At 35.8% G+C, this 16965-nt stretch overlaps 2 protein-coding genes across 4 annotated transcripts in view; both read left to right on the forward strand.

Annotated features, from left to right (window-relative positions):
• Positions 1-671: 671 nt before the first annotated feature.
• On the forward strand, positions 672-5010 carry otulinb (OTU deubiquitinase with linear linkage specificity b). 2 transcript variants are annotated; one of them, XM_065276525.1, is made up of 9 exons: positions 672-757; positions 989-1143; positions 1515-1679; positions 1811-1881; positions 1987-2102; positions 2187-2327; positions 2559-2675; positions 4145-4414; positions 4534-5010. In XM_065276525.1, the coding sequence occupies exons 2-9, from the start codon at positions 1070-1072 to the stop codon at positions 4789-4791; spliced, it is 1212 nt and encodes a 403-aa protein (XP_065132597.1). In that variant the 5' UTR covers positions 672-757; positions 989-1069; the 3' UTR covers positions 4792-5010. The 2 variants fall into 2 exon arrangements, with proteins under 2 accessions (XP_065132597.1, XP_065132598.1); XM_065276526.2 differs by lacking the exon at positions 989-1143 and adding an exon at positions 865-924 and having other exon boundaries at positions 702-757.
• Positions 5011-5976: 966 nt separating this feature from the next.
• Positions 5977-16965, forward strand: part of ankhb (ANKH inorganic pyrophosphate transport regulator b) — a 33300-nt gene continuing 22311 nt past the window's right edge. Inside the window, exon 1 of one of the 2 annotated variants that reach the window (XM_065276528.2) lies at positions 5977-6773. In XM_065276528.2, the coding sequence (XP_065132600.1) occupies positions 6678-6773 (96 nt within the window). In that variant the 5' untranslated portion in view covers positions 5977-6677. The remainder of the gene's footprint in view (positions 6774-16965) is intronic. The other variant, XM_065276527.2, reaches the window with a different exon arrangement.

Genomic DNA, 16965 nt, shown 5'->3' on the forward strand with positions numbered 1-16965 from the left:
CAGCAGCAGACAGTGAATACAACCGCACTGCACACTAGCGACATCTACTTGACTGTGATTGTATTGCGTCAAGTTACCAATTCTGGACCAAAATCCTAACTAAAAAACGCAATTTTTAATACATTAATACATAAACTGCTTTGCGGGCCGGATAAAAGTACTTTGTCCATATCTGGTATAAACGCTTAGTTTATAAAAAACATTAAATGTCAGATTAAAACTGAGCTTTAATACATATCATAGCAGTAGCATGTAGTAACTGGTAGAACGTTGCAAGTAAATGCTGCCATCTAGTGGACGGAAAACAACTTACATGAGCTGTACTGCTCAGGATGAATGCTATTTGGGCCTATTTTGGTCGGATTATTTTAAAATCAAAACACACGCAACTACTTGATCGAAGAAACCTTAAATGCTCATACTATTAACACAAAAACAATAGTAATACTAATAATACTAATACTAAACTTTAATACCCTTTATAAAACCCGTTGATTTCGCAAGCCTTAAAAAAACGAAAAAAAAAAAAAAATGTTGCGCAACGAATATATATAGTATAACGAATATATCAATGTAACGTTGAGTCGTTGTATTTCTTTGAGGGAAACAAGTTAACTATAGTAAAGTTAAGCGGTTGCGTTTCAGAAAACTACATTTCCCACAATTCCTCGGTTAACAGGAAGTATGTGTGTGTAGGTGTTCATGACGGTAATTTGATATACTTTGTAGTGAGTGTTCAGAAGGCCAGTAAAAACAGGTAATATAAATAACATGTATATAAACTCCTTGCACGATTTACTGCTTTTATCTAGATGTGGTTACCGTTTTGTTATCAGTTTAAACTTATGCTCGATGAAATATTAGGATGTGACAGTATGCGGAAGTGATTCTGCTTGTTACTTCTTCTGGCATCGTCTGTTTCAGGTAAATTATTACATCAAAGCTTTATACTCGGTAGTAAATGCATGTTTCTTCCCCTTTACATCAGCCCGTCATGCAGGCATGCAGGTTGGGCGTCTCTGCACGCGCGTCATGAGTGCAAAATATCCAAACTGGACTAATCAAAAACATGAACAAAAAAGTAAATTCTGGTTGTGATTCTGCTCTCCAGAGTCATTGCAAAAAAGCCAGAAAGGATCACGGGTATGACCAGAGCTCAAATTAATTAGTTTATTTACCCACATAAAAAAGAAATAAAAAAACAGAAGTATACTTTGGTACAGTATTTACTATAGTAAACTCCAGTAAAACACCTAGATAATATTTACCTAGTAAATATTAAAGTATGATATAGTATTTACTAAAGTTAATTAATACTAACATATTGTAAATAGTAATATTTACTAATATACACTAATATGTTGTAGTGTAGTAATTACTATAATACAGTACTACCGTTTATTATAGTAAAACTTAAGTATACTAAAGTTTTTCCTGTAAGTATTCATTGTATGTGTGTGTGTGTGTGCACATGTCATTTTATTTTGTATAACATGGTTGGTGTCCTCTGTTAGATCTTCTCGGGGCACACAAGGTCAGAATGTCGACGTGAAGGACCAGGCAGCTAAAAAAGATGACGGGAGCTCTGAGCTCAACCTCACTATGCATGAATGTAATGTTGACAATGAGCCATCCCAGCAACATCTGATGAGCACATCAGCTGATGAAGATGATAAGGGGTACTCTTGTCAACCTCTATGTTTTATTTGCCTTAAAGACAAATAAAATAGTCACACAGAACAGCATAACTTTTTCACATCAGCTCCGCTTGTAGTGAGTTTCACATAACCAATGTCTTATTATTTCGCAGTGAGTTGGACCTGTACAGAGGAGAAGAGGAATTAGAAAAGGAACTGCTGGAAAAGCACCTACCAAAGTCAGGTAGTGCTGTGTTTTATGGGAAACGCAATATACAGTAGTGTTGGATAGGTTCCTCCCTAATGTATCACTAAATTGCTTTGTCTGTTATGCTATTGTTGTCTTTAGTCTCCTCTGTAGCCGTTGCCGATAGCCAGAGCAGTGTTTCACCTCCCATTGATCTTCAAACTTACAGCGAGAGAGAGTGGAAAGGCAACACCTCAAAAAGTCGTCTTATACGAATGGTAAGCATCTAGGGATGCGTTTCTCTCACACACTATGTGATGTTGTTTTATTTGTGGAAAAATAAAGGCCTATGCATTTTTTAGGGATATGATGCTATAGCCGATAAGTTCAATCTATGCACTGTAAGAGGTGATAACTACTGTGCATTGAGGGCAACGCTCTTCCAGGTGCTCAGCCAGTCTAAGCAACTTCCTGTCTGCTTACAAGAACCAGACATAACTGAGGTAATTAAGGGGTGCTTATATTATTGCAGGCTCATTCAGATGGTTATATTTTTAATTATTTGAACAATTTGGTACTCATTGTCATGGATCACAAGATGTTACATGCCAGAACAATATAATATTTTCTGTATTAATTGTCTTATATAGTTGAAAATCATGATTTTTGTCATTAATATGGACATGTAATTTTATTATAAATGTTGGGTGCATTATTAATGTCCTCTGTCGTAGTGGCCAATGCAACTGGAGTCTGATGTGGATTTAATTAGGGAATGGCAATTTCCATTAGAAAGCAAGAAGAACAAAGTGGAACTATTGCAACATTGTTTGGAGCTGCTACAGAAAAGGGTAACTTGTTTTATTGTGTGTAAGAGAGGGCAGTCAAGATATTTTGAGGAATGTCCTTAACCTATCGTGAGCCCCATTCACTTCCATAGGATTCTTTTTTCCTACTATGGAATTGAATGGTGCCCACGGACGGTGACAGAATTTTCCCTTTAAAACCCAAAATAATAGGGCTGTCACAATAGGGCTGTCACAATGATTAAATAATCGTCTTATCGCGATTGTTTGACCACATCGCAATGATTTCAGATCACCGCAATGATTGCACTTCTCTCTAATAACACAAGGGGGAGCTGCAGCGCCTGTATAGACGAGACAGTATCAGATGGCGCTTCTTAACTAACAGTGCAATGCGATACATTGCATAACCATTCAATACAGTGGAAATGCTGCCAAACTTTGATAATGAACTGCCAGGTAAAACATACATTTCCAAAACAGCAATTCCAGATTTAAGGAAGTGAAGGATGCTATTCTTTAGGATCTGTAAGAAATTGAGCAGCCACTACAGACCAGTACCTTAGTATGATCGGCAAGTTTATTTTGATTACATTTTTATTTTCAGTTATTTTTTCAGACACTTTATTGTGTTTATTTCTTATGAAGAATTTTCAGTTTTTAAAATATATTTTCATTAAAGGAACAGTATGTAGGATTGTGGCCAAAACTGGTATTGCAATCACAAAACGTGTGGCTAAAACTGGTACTGCAATCACACAGCTGGTGGCCAATATACCAAACGACAACATAAACATCAGTTGAGGGCTGCAACTCCACTTTTTAAATGACAATATCCTGGCCGGACTGCTGTTGTCAGTGATATAAGTATTTTAAATGAAAAGGATTTCTTAATGTCTAGTGACATTTCAGGGCCATTTAATGATTAATTGATATAAATTTCTTACATACTGTTCCTTTAAATAACTACTTTTAAATATGTGTTATGTGTATTAATATTTACTGCCAGGTAAACCTTGCAAATTTATTTTAATATATTTAATTTAAATAATTACAACTTGTTAAAATTATTTTATGAACTAAAAAAGTATGAAAATTAAATGTCAAAGCAATAAAAAAACAATTAAGTCACAATTTATTAGACAATTAACCGTCAGCCAAATTTCATAATTGTGACAGCCCTACTAAATAATGAAAGCGGTTTCATTTAGCATCTTTAATATGGCCACCCTTTGTCTAGAATTGGTAAATTTGTATTCTTTATCAAGCATCTTCTTGAGGTCTTACTTACCATGAGATGCTTTTAAAACGGTATTGAAGGAATTCATATCTATACTGGCTTATTTGTTTCTATTATTTGTTTCAAGTCAAGACTTACATTTTAAAATTATAGTTTTTTTTATATACATTTTATTTTAGTTATTGCCAGAAAATATAAATTTCTTATCATAGAAATTATAATCATATTTTAATATGAACATACAATTTTACATTTCATGTAATATTGTCTCTAGTGGCAGGAGGCTGTCCAGTGTAAAAGTCCCCAGGAGAGGGAACGCTTTTGCCAGCAGGTGTTTAAAGGTCACGATGAGGAATATGAACTTCTGGAAGCTCTGAAGTTTTTGATGCTGAGGACTGCCATTCAGCTGCATTCAGATATGATGAAGGGCTCTGATGTACCAGAGTTCTGCTGGCTTCTCTTTGCTCGTGACTCTTCCAAAGGCCCCAAATCTCTCCTCACCAACCACGTCAGACACGTAGGCTTCAGTGGTGGGCTGGAACAGGTTGGAATGCTGATTTTAATGTTAATATCTATAAAAAAAAATATGCTTTTTGGTTGTGGTTTAAATTGTTGAAGCATGTTATGCTTTACTGAACGAACCTTTTTTTTGATAATTTTAAGGTGGAGATGTGCCTTTTAGGTCATTCCCTACAACACACGATCGAAGTTTATCGGCTGTACAAATATGACACAGAGGAGTTCATCACATACTACCCCAATGACCACAGAGAGGAATGGCCTACTCTGTGTTTGCTTACAGAGGATGACAGACACTACAATGCACTTGTGCCCAAAAGGTCCTCCAGATTTGATGAGCATGGTAGGCCAAAATGGAAACAACCATCAGATGGACAATCAGTCAAAACCACACAGCTGTAAAGACAGATCTCAGGAGTTGCAATGTTTTCCAAATGGCATTTGCTGGATTTTTCTTGTTTTCGTTTTAAAAAATTATTTAATTTCATGTTCTGTCATTTCAAATCTAAGAATGAAATGAAACGTTTCTTAACAAAAAATTGTGCAATTGTTTTATGCCTGCACATCTGGCTGGTATGGAAAAAAAGAATAACAAAGTTAATAAATACTTTGCATATTATAGTTAAAGTGTGACTTTTTTAAGCTCTTTATTATTGTCAAGTGCATTTTAAACAGGGTGGACAAAAAATTAGAAACAGACACAGCTTGATAGTTCATACATTGTATGATGCAGCTGACAATAACTCACATTAACTGTTCACTGAACTTTTTCTGGAATGTCAAAGCAAGAGGAAAAACGCGTTCAAACTTGTTCAGTGCTGTTCAAAAATGTGCAACATGAACCATGTTATAACATGTTATGGTTTGCATTAATTATATTATGAGTATAGGGGAAATGCATGAATGCTGCTGTAATCTTAGGTATACAATGCGTGTGTGCGTGCGTGTCAGATCGTGTTCTCTTCACAAATATATAAAAGTAACACATTTGAACTTGCATGCTCATCTTGTAAGTTCAAAACGGATCATTAAAACATGAAATGACGGATAATAATTTACAATGATGGAATTTTACATTGATGTCCTACTGAAAAATCCAGCTAAGACATGTAAGCCGTTTTAGCTGGTCTCCCAGCTTAGTTTTAGCTGGTATTGCTGGTGTAGCAAGCTGGTCAAGCTGTGTTTTGGTCACTTTTTAAGCTGGACTTAGCTGGTCAGGCTGGAAGACCGTGTGTGTGTGTGTGTGTGTGTGTGTGTGTGTGTGTGTGTGTGTGTGTGTGTGTGTGTGTGTGTGTGTGTGTGTGTGTGTGTGTGTGTGTGTGTGGGTTGGTCTATGTGGTTTACGAGGACATGAGTGTATAATGACATGTTTATTATGCTATAAAGGTGGTTTATGGGGACACAGAGAGTGTCCCCATAAACTGAAAAGCTAAAAAAAACATACAGTTGAAGGTTGATTTTGAGTTTGCCCCCACAAATTTTTTTGTGGGTGGGTAAATATTCCCTTAAAATTAAACAAAATTTTTTAGGTGAAATATTCGCGCGCTCTGCAGCGCCACCTGCTGGAGAACACAGGTTTTATGCCCCTATTTCATACTTGAGTGTGACCATTTCAGCTAATACATCAGCTAATAAATCTAAAATTTTCCACATATTTTTGCAACTTATTGTTAATTACTGATATTTTACGTGACGTAAAATGGCGTAAGATGGAGCAGAGGCGGCAATATAATATTACTTTTTTTTTTTGTTCAGACGTCACTGGCAGTCTTTTTATTACCAACCGTAAATACCTGATTGTTTTACAGTTGTGTTTTTTGTGTCCCGGAGATTTCTTTCTGGTGACGTAACAAAAGAGGCGTGGCCAGTATGCACCAAACGTCCCCCACGTGCTGTTGAGGAAGGATGATTGAAGTACAGTTAACCGAGTGGCCATCATAATCTCCAGCAGAATAACGGCAAGGCCTCCGGTTCCTCGTATCTGACTCAGCCGCTCCGTCACATCTAGTAATTCACGTACGCGACCGATCATACGCGTTTCTCTTCCTCGTCACCACTGATGGATAAACAATGGAGAAGCGGTCAGCAGAAATTTCTGGCGCCCCTATGTTCCCATGCACGGGATCATTGTTTATGATGCTGTTGTTGTGTAGGAGGGCAGGGACGGACCTGATCTCGTCGGATTTCTGTTAAAAAGCGCTCACAACACGACAGGCTGTGACCGGCCTCGCATCCCTTTCGCTCCGCGCAGCAGCAGCTGATGGTGCCGCTCTCCTCCCGAAGAAAACATGGTGAAATTCCCGACGCTCACGCACTACTGGCCTCTCATCCGATTCCTGGTGCCTCTGGCTATCACCAACATAGCCATCGACCTCGGCGAACAGGCAAGTGTAAAATACACATATGTATAAAGTGCACAGATGTATAAAATACAGATGTGCGTGTTGTTGCGACGTGACGTTTACGTTGCGTATCGGACGATGAAGCAATGGCTTCCTTAAATCTGTCACCTTTCGGTGTGTTCATTCATTGTACATAATAAAATAATCGTCTATATATGCAGTTTTCTGAGAGAATTATGTTGGGATGTCACGGTGGCTTTTTGTAAACAGGGCATCACAAACAACACGAGCCGATCAGCTGTGTGTTCATACTGCTTTAGCTACAATAATGTGTACACTGAACAATGTAAAGGCAATAATATGATAGAGATGAATGTGCGCTTTTAGGATATCACCTCTGCGTGAACTGGCCTTGTTTTTGTCAACCATTAACTAATGTAGGGTGGTTTAATAGTTTTATCTCGGTCAAAAAGCTTCTAATAGGCAATTGGTTTCGTTTATAACCAAAAAAGGCTTTGGATAACTGCTGGTTTTATTAATGTTATTCAAAACTCATTTTTCTTAGGGTGGTCGTGCTTTTGTGTCGTAATGAAACATTACTGGACTTTAATGCTATGAGCCTTTGCTTTTATTATTTTAATGCACCAATGGAAAATAAGCTAAATCCTGGTAAAAAAATATTATTATTGTCATATTTGTTATGTATTATTGTCATACATAACAATGCTAAGACAATTGTGTCCTTTGGCAATGGTTCTCCAACTTTTCAGTGTGCGGCCCCCCCCCCTTGTGTATGGTGCATCCTTTCATGCCCCCCCCAAAGAATGTATGACAAATATTACAAAACTTAAAATTTGAATGAAACAAAACATAATAAATTATACAATGTAGTGCTGTTGGTCAGTAGCCTTATTTTTCTGGGGTTTAAATACACAAAATTTATGATAAATTAATGTATTTTATAAAATGTGATTATACTGGGGTCCCCCTGGCACCATCTCAGGGCCCCTAAGGGTGCCATGGCTCCCAGTTTGAAAACTGTGTTATGGTCCCACTTTGCATCAGTTGTCTATAATTACTATATGGGTAGGATAAATGTACTGTGTACATGTGTAAAACCCACCCCTAAACCTACCCTGGGTTAATTTTTTTGATATTGAGATTTATTTATTACCATCATCTAAAATTTGAATAAATAAGCTTTTCATTGATGTATGGTTTGTTAGGATAGGGCATTATATTTTGCTGAGATACAATTATTTAGAGTCTGAGGGTGCGAAAAAATTTAAATATTATGAAAATCGCCTTTAAAGTCCAAATGAAGCTTTTAGAAACTGCATCCACTCCAAAAAACTTAAATTGTGAGATATTTACAGTAGGACATTTACAAAATATCTTAATGGAACATAATCTTTACTTAATATCCTAGGTTTTTGGCATACTTGCTAATTTTGACCCATACAATGTATTGTTGGCTATTGCTACAAATATATCCATGCAATTTAAGACTCAGGGCTCAACGCAAATATTTTTTTATACTGGCTCGGTCGGGCCAGTGGTTCATGTATTTACTTGTCCTGCCAAAATTTTCACTGGCCCCGGTAAAAAAAATGTCTGTGTCACATATTTAAAAATAATAATTCAAGTAAAATATAATTGTACACATATACAACAATCATGTTCCAACTAAAAAAGGTTCCCAACTTTTCTGTTTTACCTGTAAACTGACATTAAATTTTGCAAAATATTGCATCGTTTCTTTTTTACCCAAGTAAATGTCTGCTTCCCAGATGTTAAATAATATACATTGATGAAAATATATTTTAGTGACTGAGGGTGAAGCACTGGCCCGATCGGGCAAGTGACAATACTTTTTACTGGCCCGAACGTCTCTCACGCTTGCCCCGGGCAACCGGGCAGTCCTTTATGTTGAGCCCTGAGACTGGTTTTGTGGTCTACACTGTCAGAAAAAAATGTACAAAACTGTACCTTTTTTGTCGCTGGGGTGGTACACCAAGGTACCGTTTTGTACCTTTTGAGGTACATTACTGTTCCTTAAGGATCTATTGTGTACCTTTAAAGGTACAGTTAACTGTTTTGTACCCCTTAAATTTAACTGGTACAAAATTGTTCCTTAAGGTACACAAAAGGTCCTTGGAGTATAATATTGTACCCCATAAGGTACAACATTTCAATTTGTTCTTTTAATTTTAGTTTGTCTTTTCCAGACACAAATTCATCTGTATCAAAAATGTTAACACAAACTATAATAGTTCAACTGCCCACAGTAACAGACCGTTATTATCTCAGTGCACATTGTTGTAAGGCGTTGAGCAAAGAATTGGCAGACAGAGACACAGATAAGAAAAGAAGTTCACATTCTCACGAAGTTCACTTTCTCACATACACTTCTTGCTGCTTTCAACGAATTGTTTGCAGGTGCAAATGAAAGAAGAAACTATTTAGCAGTAAGTGTAGAGTAAATGCTGTTTTACACAGAGTTTTAATACACTGTTTGCATCCTTGGAAAATATGAGCAATAAATTGATTAATAAATTAATTGATACATTTTTTTGTCTTTTGTTTGAAGAAATATTATTTTGAATTAATAAAAAAAAAACTCTGATCTCCCAGTCAAACACGTGGAAAAAATACAGTGTTAACAAAAACAAATATTTGTTAAATATGTGTATTGCACAATAATTCCCACCCTTTTATACAACACTTTGGACTTTGTTTTTTCTGCTCGGAGTGTTTGAATAATATCTAATGATTTGTTAGACTCACTGATGCCACACTGTAAAAAATACTTTGCTGCCTTAAAATTTTTGTTGAATCAACTCAGATTTACAAGTCATGTCAACAGAGATGAGTTGTCACAACTTATAAAATATAGTTGAGAAAAGTCAACTTAATTTTATAAGTTATAACAACTCACCTGTAGTTATAACAACTAATCTCTAGTCAAGATAAATAATAGTAAGTTGAAATGACTTGTAAATCCAAGTTGATTCAACAAAGAATTTTAAGGCAGCAAAGTTTTTTTACAGTGCATGTATCCTTACAAGACAACATGATGTCATGAGAATACATGTGTTTTACGTAAAGTGTGGTTGTACCACACACTCAAACGTATAATATTGATGTGTTGACAGGACACATACATTAGATATTTACATATTAACAGCTTTACAGACGTACAGACTTAAAATAGCGTTAAAATAGCAAATAGGCATTGACGTTTCTTATTAATGGCATGTTTTCAGATGTATTTTTACTTTATTTAAGACAGTTTACTCATTTACCTAATGAAATGTTCATGACTTTCAGAGAATTATATTAAACAAGACTACACTTTAAAACTTTAAAATGGTTCTCCCTGGCTGCGTCCGAATCCACATACTCCCTGTACTTAACGAGCCAGTACATACATTCACGTTAGTATGGACCTCATCCGCCATGTTGACGTTATCATGTGACCTATGACGTAGTAGCCTTCAGGTGGATGACATCACAATATCACGTCTTCTCCGTATGATTTCTGGAATCGCTCTCACAATACTTTAATTTCATCCTCCTGTTGGTCCTTGCAGCGGTGCCCTCAAACAAACCTCATAACGGGCATAAAAATGTATGTGTTTGTATGAAGGACAGGTGAACTAACACCTGATTGCATCAGTAACTTGACAACTCTACTTTGTACAGTCTCTGTTAGTGTTTACAATGGTTGAAATGTCTTGACAAAGGAGAGTCAGGCAGCTGCTCAAAGATCTTGCCTTTGGAGAAGATTGTTGGTTTTATACTCGGGAAAAATAAGTAAGAATTAAGATCTTTCTAATCTTAAATCTTTCTCTAAGATATTACACCCCAGAATTACATTGCTAGCCCACCCCAAAAGTTATGCACAACCATGTGAATCTATAGACTTTTAGTGAAGCAATGATGTTATTTTATTTACCTAAAACTACAGGAAACATGAACAAAAAATGAATAAATAAAACCATCACAGTAAATTAAAACATATAGAACTGAATACCATATAAAAAACTTTATTCAAATGTATTTTTCTAACAAACCATTACATATTTACTGCCGTCACAACACAGCTGTGGCAATTCTGCAGCTTTATTTTGATGAATCAGTTGAGCACTTTGTGGGATATCCTGATGTCAGGGTGCTAAGTAACATCCCTGCGTATCACCGAAATCACCCCATTTTAGGGCCCTGTCCCAAATGGCACACTCCGGACTTGTGGACCTCCTCAGAGTCCACACTTTGATGACATCATGTAGTGCAGACCCTAGGGACCCTTGACGCGAGTCCAAGAGGGTGCACCAAAGTATTATTTTGGGACAGACTCGAGTGTCACGCCGGAAATATGAAGAGAAGTTGCCCATCAGTGTGACCTCCTCCCTTCCGTCGTCTGATTTCTCTTTCGCAAGGACTTCTGGTTTGGTAAAGTGCGCGAAGCCTGCTGCATCAAGAGTTCAAAGGGGGCGCTGATGAGCACACAAAAATGACAGATTCGTAGACTAAGCGAGCACGTGCAATTTAAGGCCACGAGACCGAAAGTCCACATAAAGTGCGCCATTTGGGACAGGGCCTATAAATACTGAGGATTCGGACATACTACTCTGTTCACGTACTGTTTCTCCTACTATATAGTTGATAAGTAAACGTTTTTTTTTGGACGGTATTTAGGAACACATACCTCTTAATCTCGCGAGAAATTGTCCAAAATCCCGGTAATTCTTGCCTACCGTTTTATGTATACTGAGGTTTCGGACATACTTTTCGTTCGCCTACTACTTTTTGCCTACTATATACTATGATCGTATGCGGTTTTTGGATGCAGCCCCTGTATCAGCGTGGGTTTACTCCTGGTACTTCGGTGTCCTCCCACAGGCCAAAAACATGCAAGTTAGGTAAAATTAGGGATACTTAATTACCCCTCCCCCAACTTGTGTATCTAATTTGTATGGATTAACCGGTTCTCACAATGAATATAGCCATAGATGCTGGTATGGTATAAAGAAAGAAAGAAAACTTTAAAATGAGCAACATTTAAACATTTTGCAGTATCTAGTTTGTTTCCCATGACACACAAAAGGTGTTTGTTTCTATACAGTCTTCTCCTATGCAACAATTATTACACCTTAACACAACATTAATTAACAAAATATGTTATTTTATTCAATTAAATATTCATATGATTGCGAGGAACAGATCCAAGTTCAGTCCAGTTCAGTTCTCAGCAAAACCATAAACATCAAATAACGCATTCGTAATGAATTCACATTCAAATATTGCCGCTCAAGAAGCTTTATGACACATTGCTTCATGGCAGTGATATCAAACGCACATTGGGTTATGCGTGCATGCGTGGATTAATAACTTTAATACTTCTCTGTACTTTATATACCACTGAGAGGACCACGGCTACAGCACATCGTCATTTTAACTCCTTTTGGTACTGCTTTTGAAAATTTGCCGTAAATAAATTATAGTGATTACACTGTCTGCTATGCTTTTTTATTTTAAACAATACTGTACATGATTTTAATAAACTGTTTTGGGTAGGACTATTAGCAAAATATTTTTAAAATGCTATATTGTTAATATTGTTACAAAACGCACACATGTCTATTATGTTGTATAATATAAAAAGAGTACAATTTATTTTACATTTTTGGTATAAAAACGTTTTGGGTTTAGAAGGTTTGTGGTAGGGTTAGGTTGGTGACATTATCGATAAAATGGTTAAATGACAATTATACAGCAATCTTAATGGTATGAAAGATTTGTAAATGTTTTCCGTTTCGTAGCCATAAAAGAGTAATAAAATACGTCTACATTGTGCAATTCAGCCTTTGTTTAAACAGCCAAAAAATATTTTTGTGTTTTTGAAAGTTACTTATTAATACTATTTATGAGACAAGGCTGTACAAGATGTTCAGGTCCTCAGAAAAACATCCCCAAAACATTATATTGATCTGTGGACAATAAACCTACTTGTTTTTTGCAAAAAGCTCTTTTAATTTTTTTGAACAGAGAACTTGATCCCACCTAAAGTTTAAGTCATTTTTGCAAACCTTTAAGTTTGTTTTTGAATGAGACTAGAGTCTTTTTTTCATTTAACTTAATCAACAGCGTTTGTATAATAGCCACTTTTTATAATAATTTTGAGTTTTGCTTTACAACTATATTTCTTGGTCTAACCCATCTAGATGAATAATGTTATAAAGGAAATGTTACCTTATTTATGGCCGTGATGCATGAAATCTGTTAATTGGGAATATATTGTACAGCAAATTTATTTTACTCATATGAATTCATAAGAGTGCCAATAATTGTGACAGACATATTAAATTAATATATTTGTTTTGACTGTTGTGTTTGTGATTGTTTGTTACTCACAAGAGCTGAACATTTCTGGTAATATTTTAAACAAATGATCAAAACCTTAAATACATTTTTCGTCACAACCCTCATTTCTCATGTTTACCAAAGCTGCCATCATTTGCTGAGTATGCTACACTATAGGAAGCTACTGTTTGGAGATGCAACAATCTTGTTTACAGTAAATGCAAATGGTGGTCAGTCACACAATGTAAAAATAGAAGTGATGTGCTATTTTTTGCAATGGTGGGATGATTTAGTGAAGATAGTCTTTTCTAATAAGTTTGTCTATTTTCAGTTTAAATAGACACTGCTATTTTGGGACAGGTTATTTTCTGTTATATTACACTGTATTCCTGAACAGTACAATGTAATCATTTAAAAGGAGTGAACTGTACTTAAACTTGTCAAAACATTTTTTAAACTTAAAGGTTTTATGTGTGTTTAACATGTAAAAAAAATTATCTACTTATTTTTAAGGTGAAAATGAGTAGATCATAGTGTGAAATAGTGTATAAATGTATATTTAAGTGTGCATGGCATTCTTAAATATCTTTTTTAAAATTTACCAAAAATATTAAGTAAAATATCTGTTACATTTTTAGCCATTTTATTTTGGTTTGTTACAAATGACATTTAGAGATTATAAGTAGTTACTTCAATCTTTTATTTAAGTGATATCTAAAGCCACTGAGTCTTTTATACATTGTTTCTCAAACATCCTATGTATTCCTTCCAAACAAAGTCATTTCAATAGCACAGCCTCATTTTAACAAACACTGCAAATAATTGCAGACTTTTGGTGGTTGTGATGAGATTTATGGCATTCAATTTGCCAGGTAATCTAAGAGTCTTGCACTGCAAATTTACTTTAGTTAAAAAAAAGTTAAATCAACACGATTGGTTGAGGAAGCTTTCCAGCATGCTTTTCATGAGCCTGCATTACGAGAGCATTTTTTATCAAGTATTTTATGTGGTTTTCAGTAAAACGAGAGACTCTATAGCGTTAAACATTCATTAAAGTTGGAGATTTAGAAAAATGAGCTTTTTTAGTTTTGTGGTTACCAGAGTACTTAAGTATTTTAATTATATTTTTCAAACATCTGTACTTTATCAGAGTGTTTGTCTTGGGAAAAAGTTAACTACATTATAAAGCATAAAATCATACTGTTTATTCCTTTTATATTGTATATTAAAATTTATTTAATACCTAATTACGTTAAAATTGTATCCTTTCATACTTTTACCAAAGTAAAAGTTAATACTTTTTAGTTAAGTAAAAGTAAGAATATGTTTTATGTACTGTACTTACATATTAAATGTAAAACAAACTTTTTTTTTTAGATTTTTCGCATTTATGAATTGTAGTTAAGTAAAAATTATGATATTTTGCTTTGGTATGTATGTTTTCCAAAGAAAAACGCTGATAAAAAACAAATACTTGAAAAAATTATTAAAATACTTCACTACCACCTCATGGTGGTCACCATAGTTCAGAAGTGTAGTGCCTGTGGGCTATATGTCAGATATGTGTTATCATATAAACAATAACTGTGTGAAAGTCTGCTGAGCTTAGTATCTTGACACTTACACTTTTCTTAATTTCATGATTCACATTATGCATTTCTGTGAATTGTGAACAAAAAGTATATGGGAAATCATTAAAGGCACACCATGGAACTTTTGGCCACTAGGGGGTGCTAGACATGTATTTTTTTACATCTAGCGCCTCTAGAGGCCACAAGCGCCGTAGCACTGTTGCAAAGGAAAAGAAGACAACTCTTTAGGTCACAAAATGTGCCTTCCAGCAAGTCATGTGTCAAAAAATTTTTAATTTAAGGGTTTTTATTTTTTTTAAAGATCGCGTAGTTCACGTTTACAAGCCAGTTGTAACGGTGGTGGCTTGGTTAAAGTTTATATAAAAACAAATTGCCTTAAATGGGAATCGAACCCCAATCGCCCATGTCGTAGGGCCATGATGCCACCACGGCGCCACAATGTCATGTGATATAATTCTCTCTTAACTCTCCAAGTAGCCTCCAGTAAAATTCACATAAAAAATAGTGTTCGGGTGCCAGACAGTACTTATATATGCAAGCATTTTAATATTATTTACTAGTACAAAAGTAAATAATGAGGGCCAAGTCAGCATCGGTCAAAAAACCCTCCTCCTTCTTAAGTTCACGCCAGCGAGCGAACACTGGCCCAATATAATTGATCCTCGTCCTTCTTTTTATTCTGTCACTCTCCCCTTTTCTCTTTCTGGTCTCCTCCGACAAAATCTCGGGTTTCTTTTTCTTAGTTGCTGCTTCGGCCATGACAAAAACATCAGGAAAATAAATAGTTGCGCTCTCACGTCCGAATTTGAGGAAGTGGAGAAACTGCCGTAGGCTATGCCGTAAAGCAGATTTTTGTAGTTTTTTGTTTTGTGCTCAGGTTACTACCCGAAACCCCAGGTTTAAAAGTACGAGTAAAAGCGATACAAACCCTGTCAGGCTATGGTGGACATGTCATTCAACCTATTTTAACTCGATGTACCATCACAAGGGTCTTGAAAATATATTATGAAGGTTGACAAACTACAAAGTGTCACTTTGAGGCTGTTTACACTTGGCATTAACATGCGTTTTCGTCGATCGGATCACAAGTGGACGACGTTAATGCCAGGTGTAAACGGTGTTCAAAACGTTTTGAACGCGTCCACTTTCGACCACTTTCAACCACATTCAGAGGTAGTCGAAACCACTTTCGATCGGATCGCTTTGGAGTTGCGGAACGCAATGTGGTTGAATGCGTTCGAACAGCCACATGCGACCGCCTTCTCTCCGCCCATTTATCTAATCTGAGGTATTAAACACTAATTTTACGTCTTTTTTGATTTCTGCCGTGAACATACGGTGAATAGCTCTATTTTTAGCCTTTCATTGATTAAACTACTGCGGGGTGTTCTCCGTAGTTTCGTTTTGAAAGCGTGAAAGTTGCGCGATCCTATTTCATCAATTGCGCTGAAAATTCAGAGAAAGCTAAACAAATAAACGTACAAAACACTGTGCAGCATGTATACTTGCTAAACAAGCAGCGGGCTCCGACATAATATAAGTTTGCGTCCATATAAACTCATAATTACTCCCGCTCGCGTTTGAATGACAGCAGAGAGACTCGCCCACCGTCTCACAGACCACCCCCTCACAGTATTCAGGACAGATTCGGTCGAAAGTGGACAAAAGAGACGGATTTAAATACCAGGTGTAAACGCAATGTGTCTCTCTCGTCCACTTGTGATCCGATCAATGAAAACACATCTTAATACCAAGTGTAAACAGCCCCTTTAAGTACAGAATACAAAGGATAAATGGTAAACAGTACTTATGGCAAACAGTGGCAAACAGTAGTTTTAAGAAGTGTACTTAAATATTACATAAAATGAAATTTAAACTTTTAAGTTTGGATTAATTGTAATTTATAAAAATTATTTACACAACAATTTGATTTGGTTTACCTAAAACTTTGTAGAAACCGATTACATCAAAAAAATTGAGTACTCCAGTTTTGCAGTGCATGCAAATGATATATTGAAATTTAATAATTGAATCAATAATAGTTTAGCTAAACATATCATCTATTCTTTTCTGGATAGAAACTTTTAAGAAGATCCAGTTTTTAGCAACATCCAGTTAAAGAAATTGTGCAGTCATTTGGAAAATCAGTACTTGAGATTTGAATATAAGTGTGTGTGTTGTCTTTCTGTCAGTACCGAAATCATTACAGAGATAAAAGAATATTGGTGCCATCGGTTTAAAATCTAGGACAGGCGATCAAAGGTTATTTAAATTAC

Source organism: Paramisgurnus dabryanus, chromosome 6 (assembly GCF_030506205.2).
Source record: "Paramisgurnus dabryanus chromosome 6, PD_genome_1.1, whole genome shotgun sequence".
Taxonomy (NCBI): domain Eukaryota; kingdom Metazoa; phylum Chordata; class Actinopteri; order Cypriniformes; family Cobitidae; genus Paramisgurnus; species Paramisgurnus dabryanus.

What these genes read in the sequence shown, in the direction of transcription:
- otulinb (XM_065276525.1), top strand. Translation starts at nt 1,070, where the DNA reads ATGAACAAAAAAGTAAATTCTGGTTGTGATTCTGCTCTCCAGAGTCAT. An exon ending in GCTGATGAAGATGATAAGGG is followed by an intron (nt 1,680 to 1,810) that starts GTACTCTTGTCA and finishes ATTATTTCGCAG; the next exon opens with TGAGTTGGACCTGTACAGAG. An exon ending in AAAGTCGTCTTATACGAATG is followed by an intron (nt 2,103 to 2,186) that starts GTAAGCATCTAG and finishes TGCATTTTTTAG; the next exon opens with GGATATGATGCTATAGCCGA.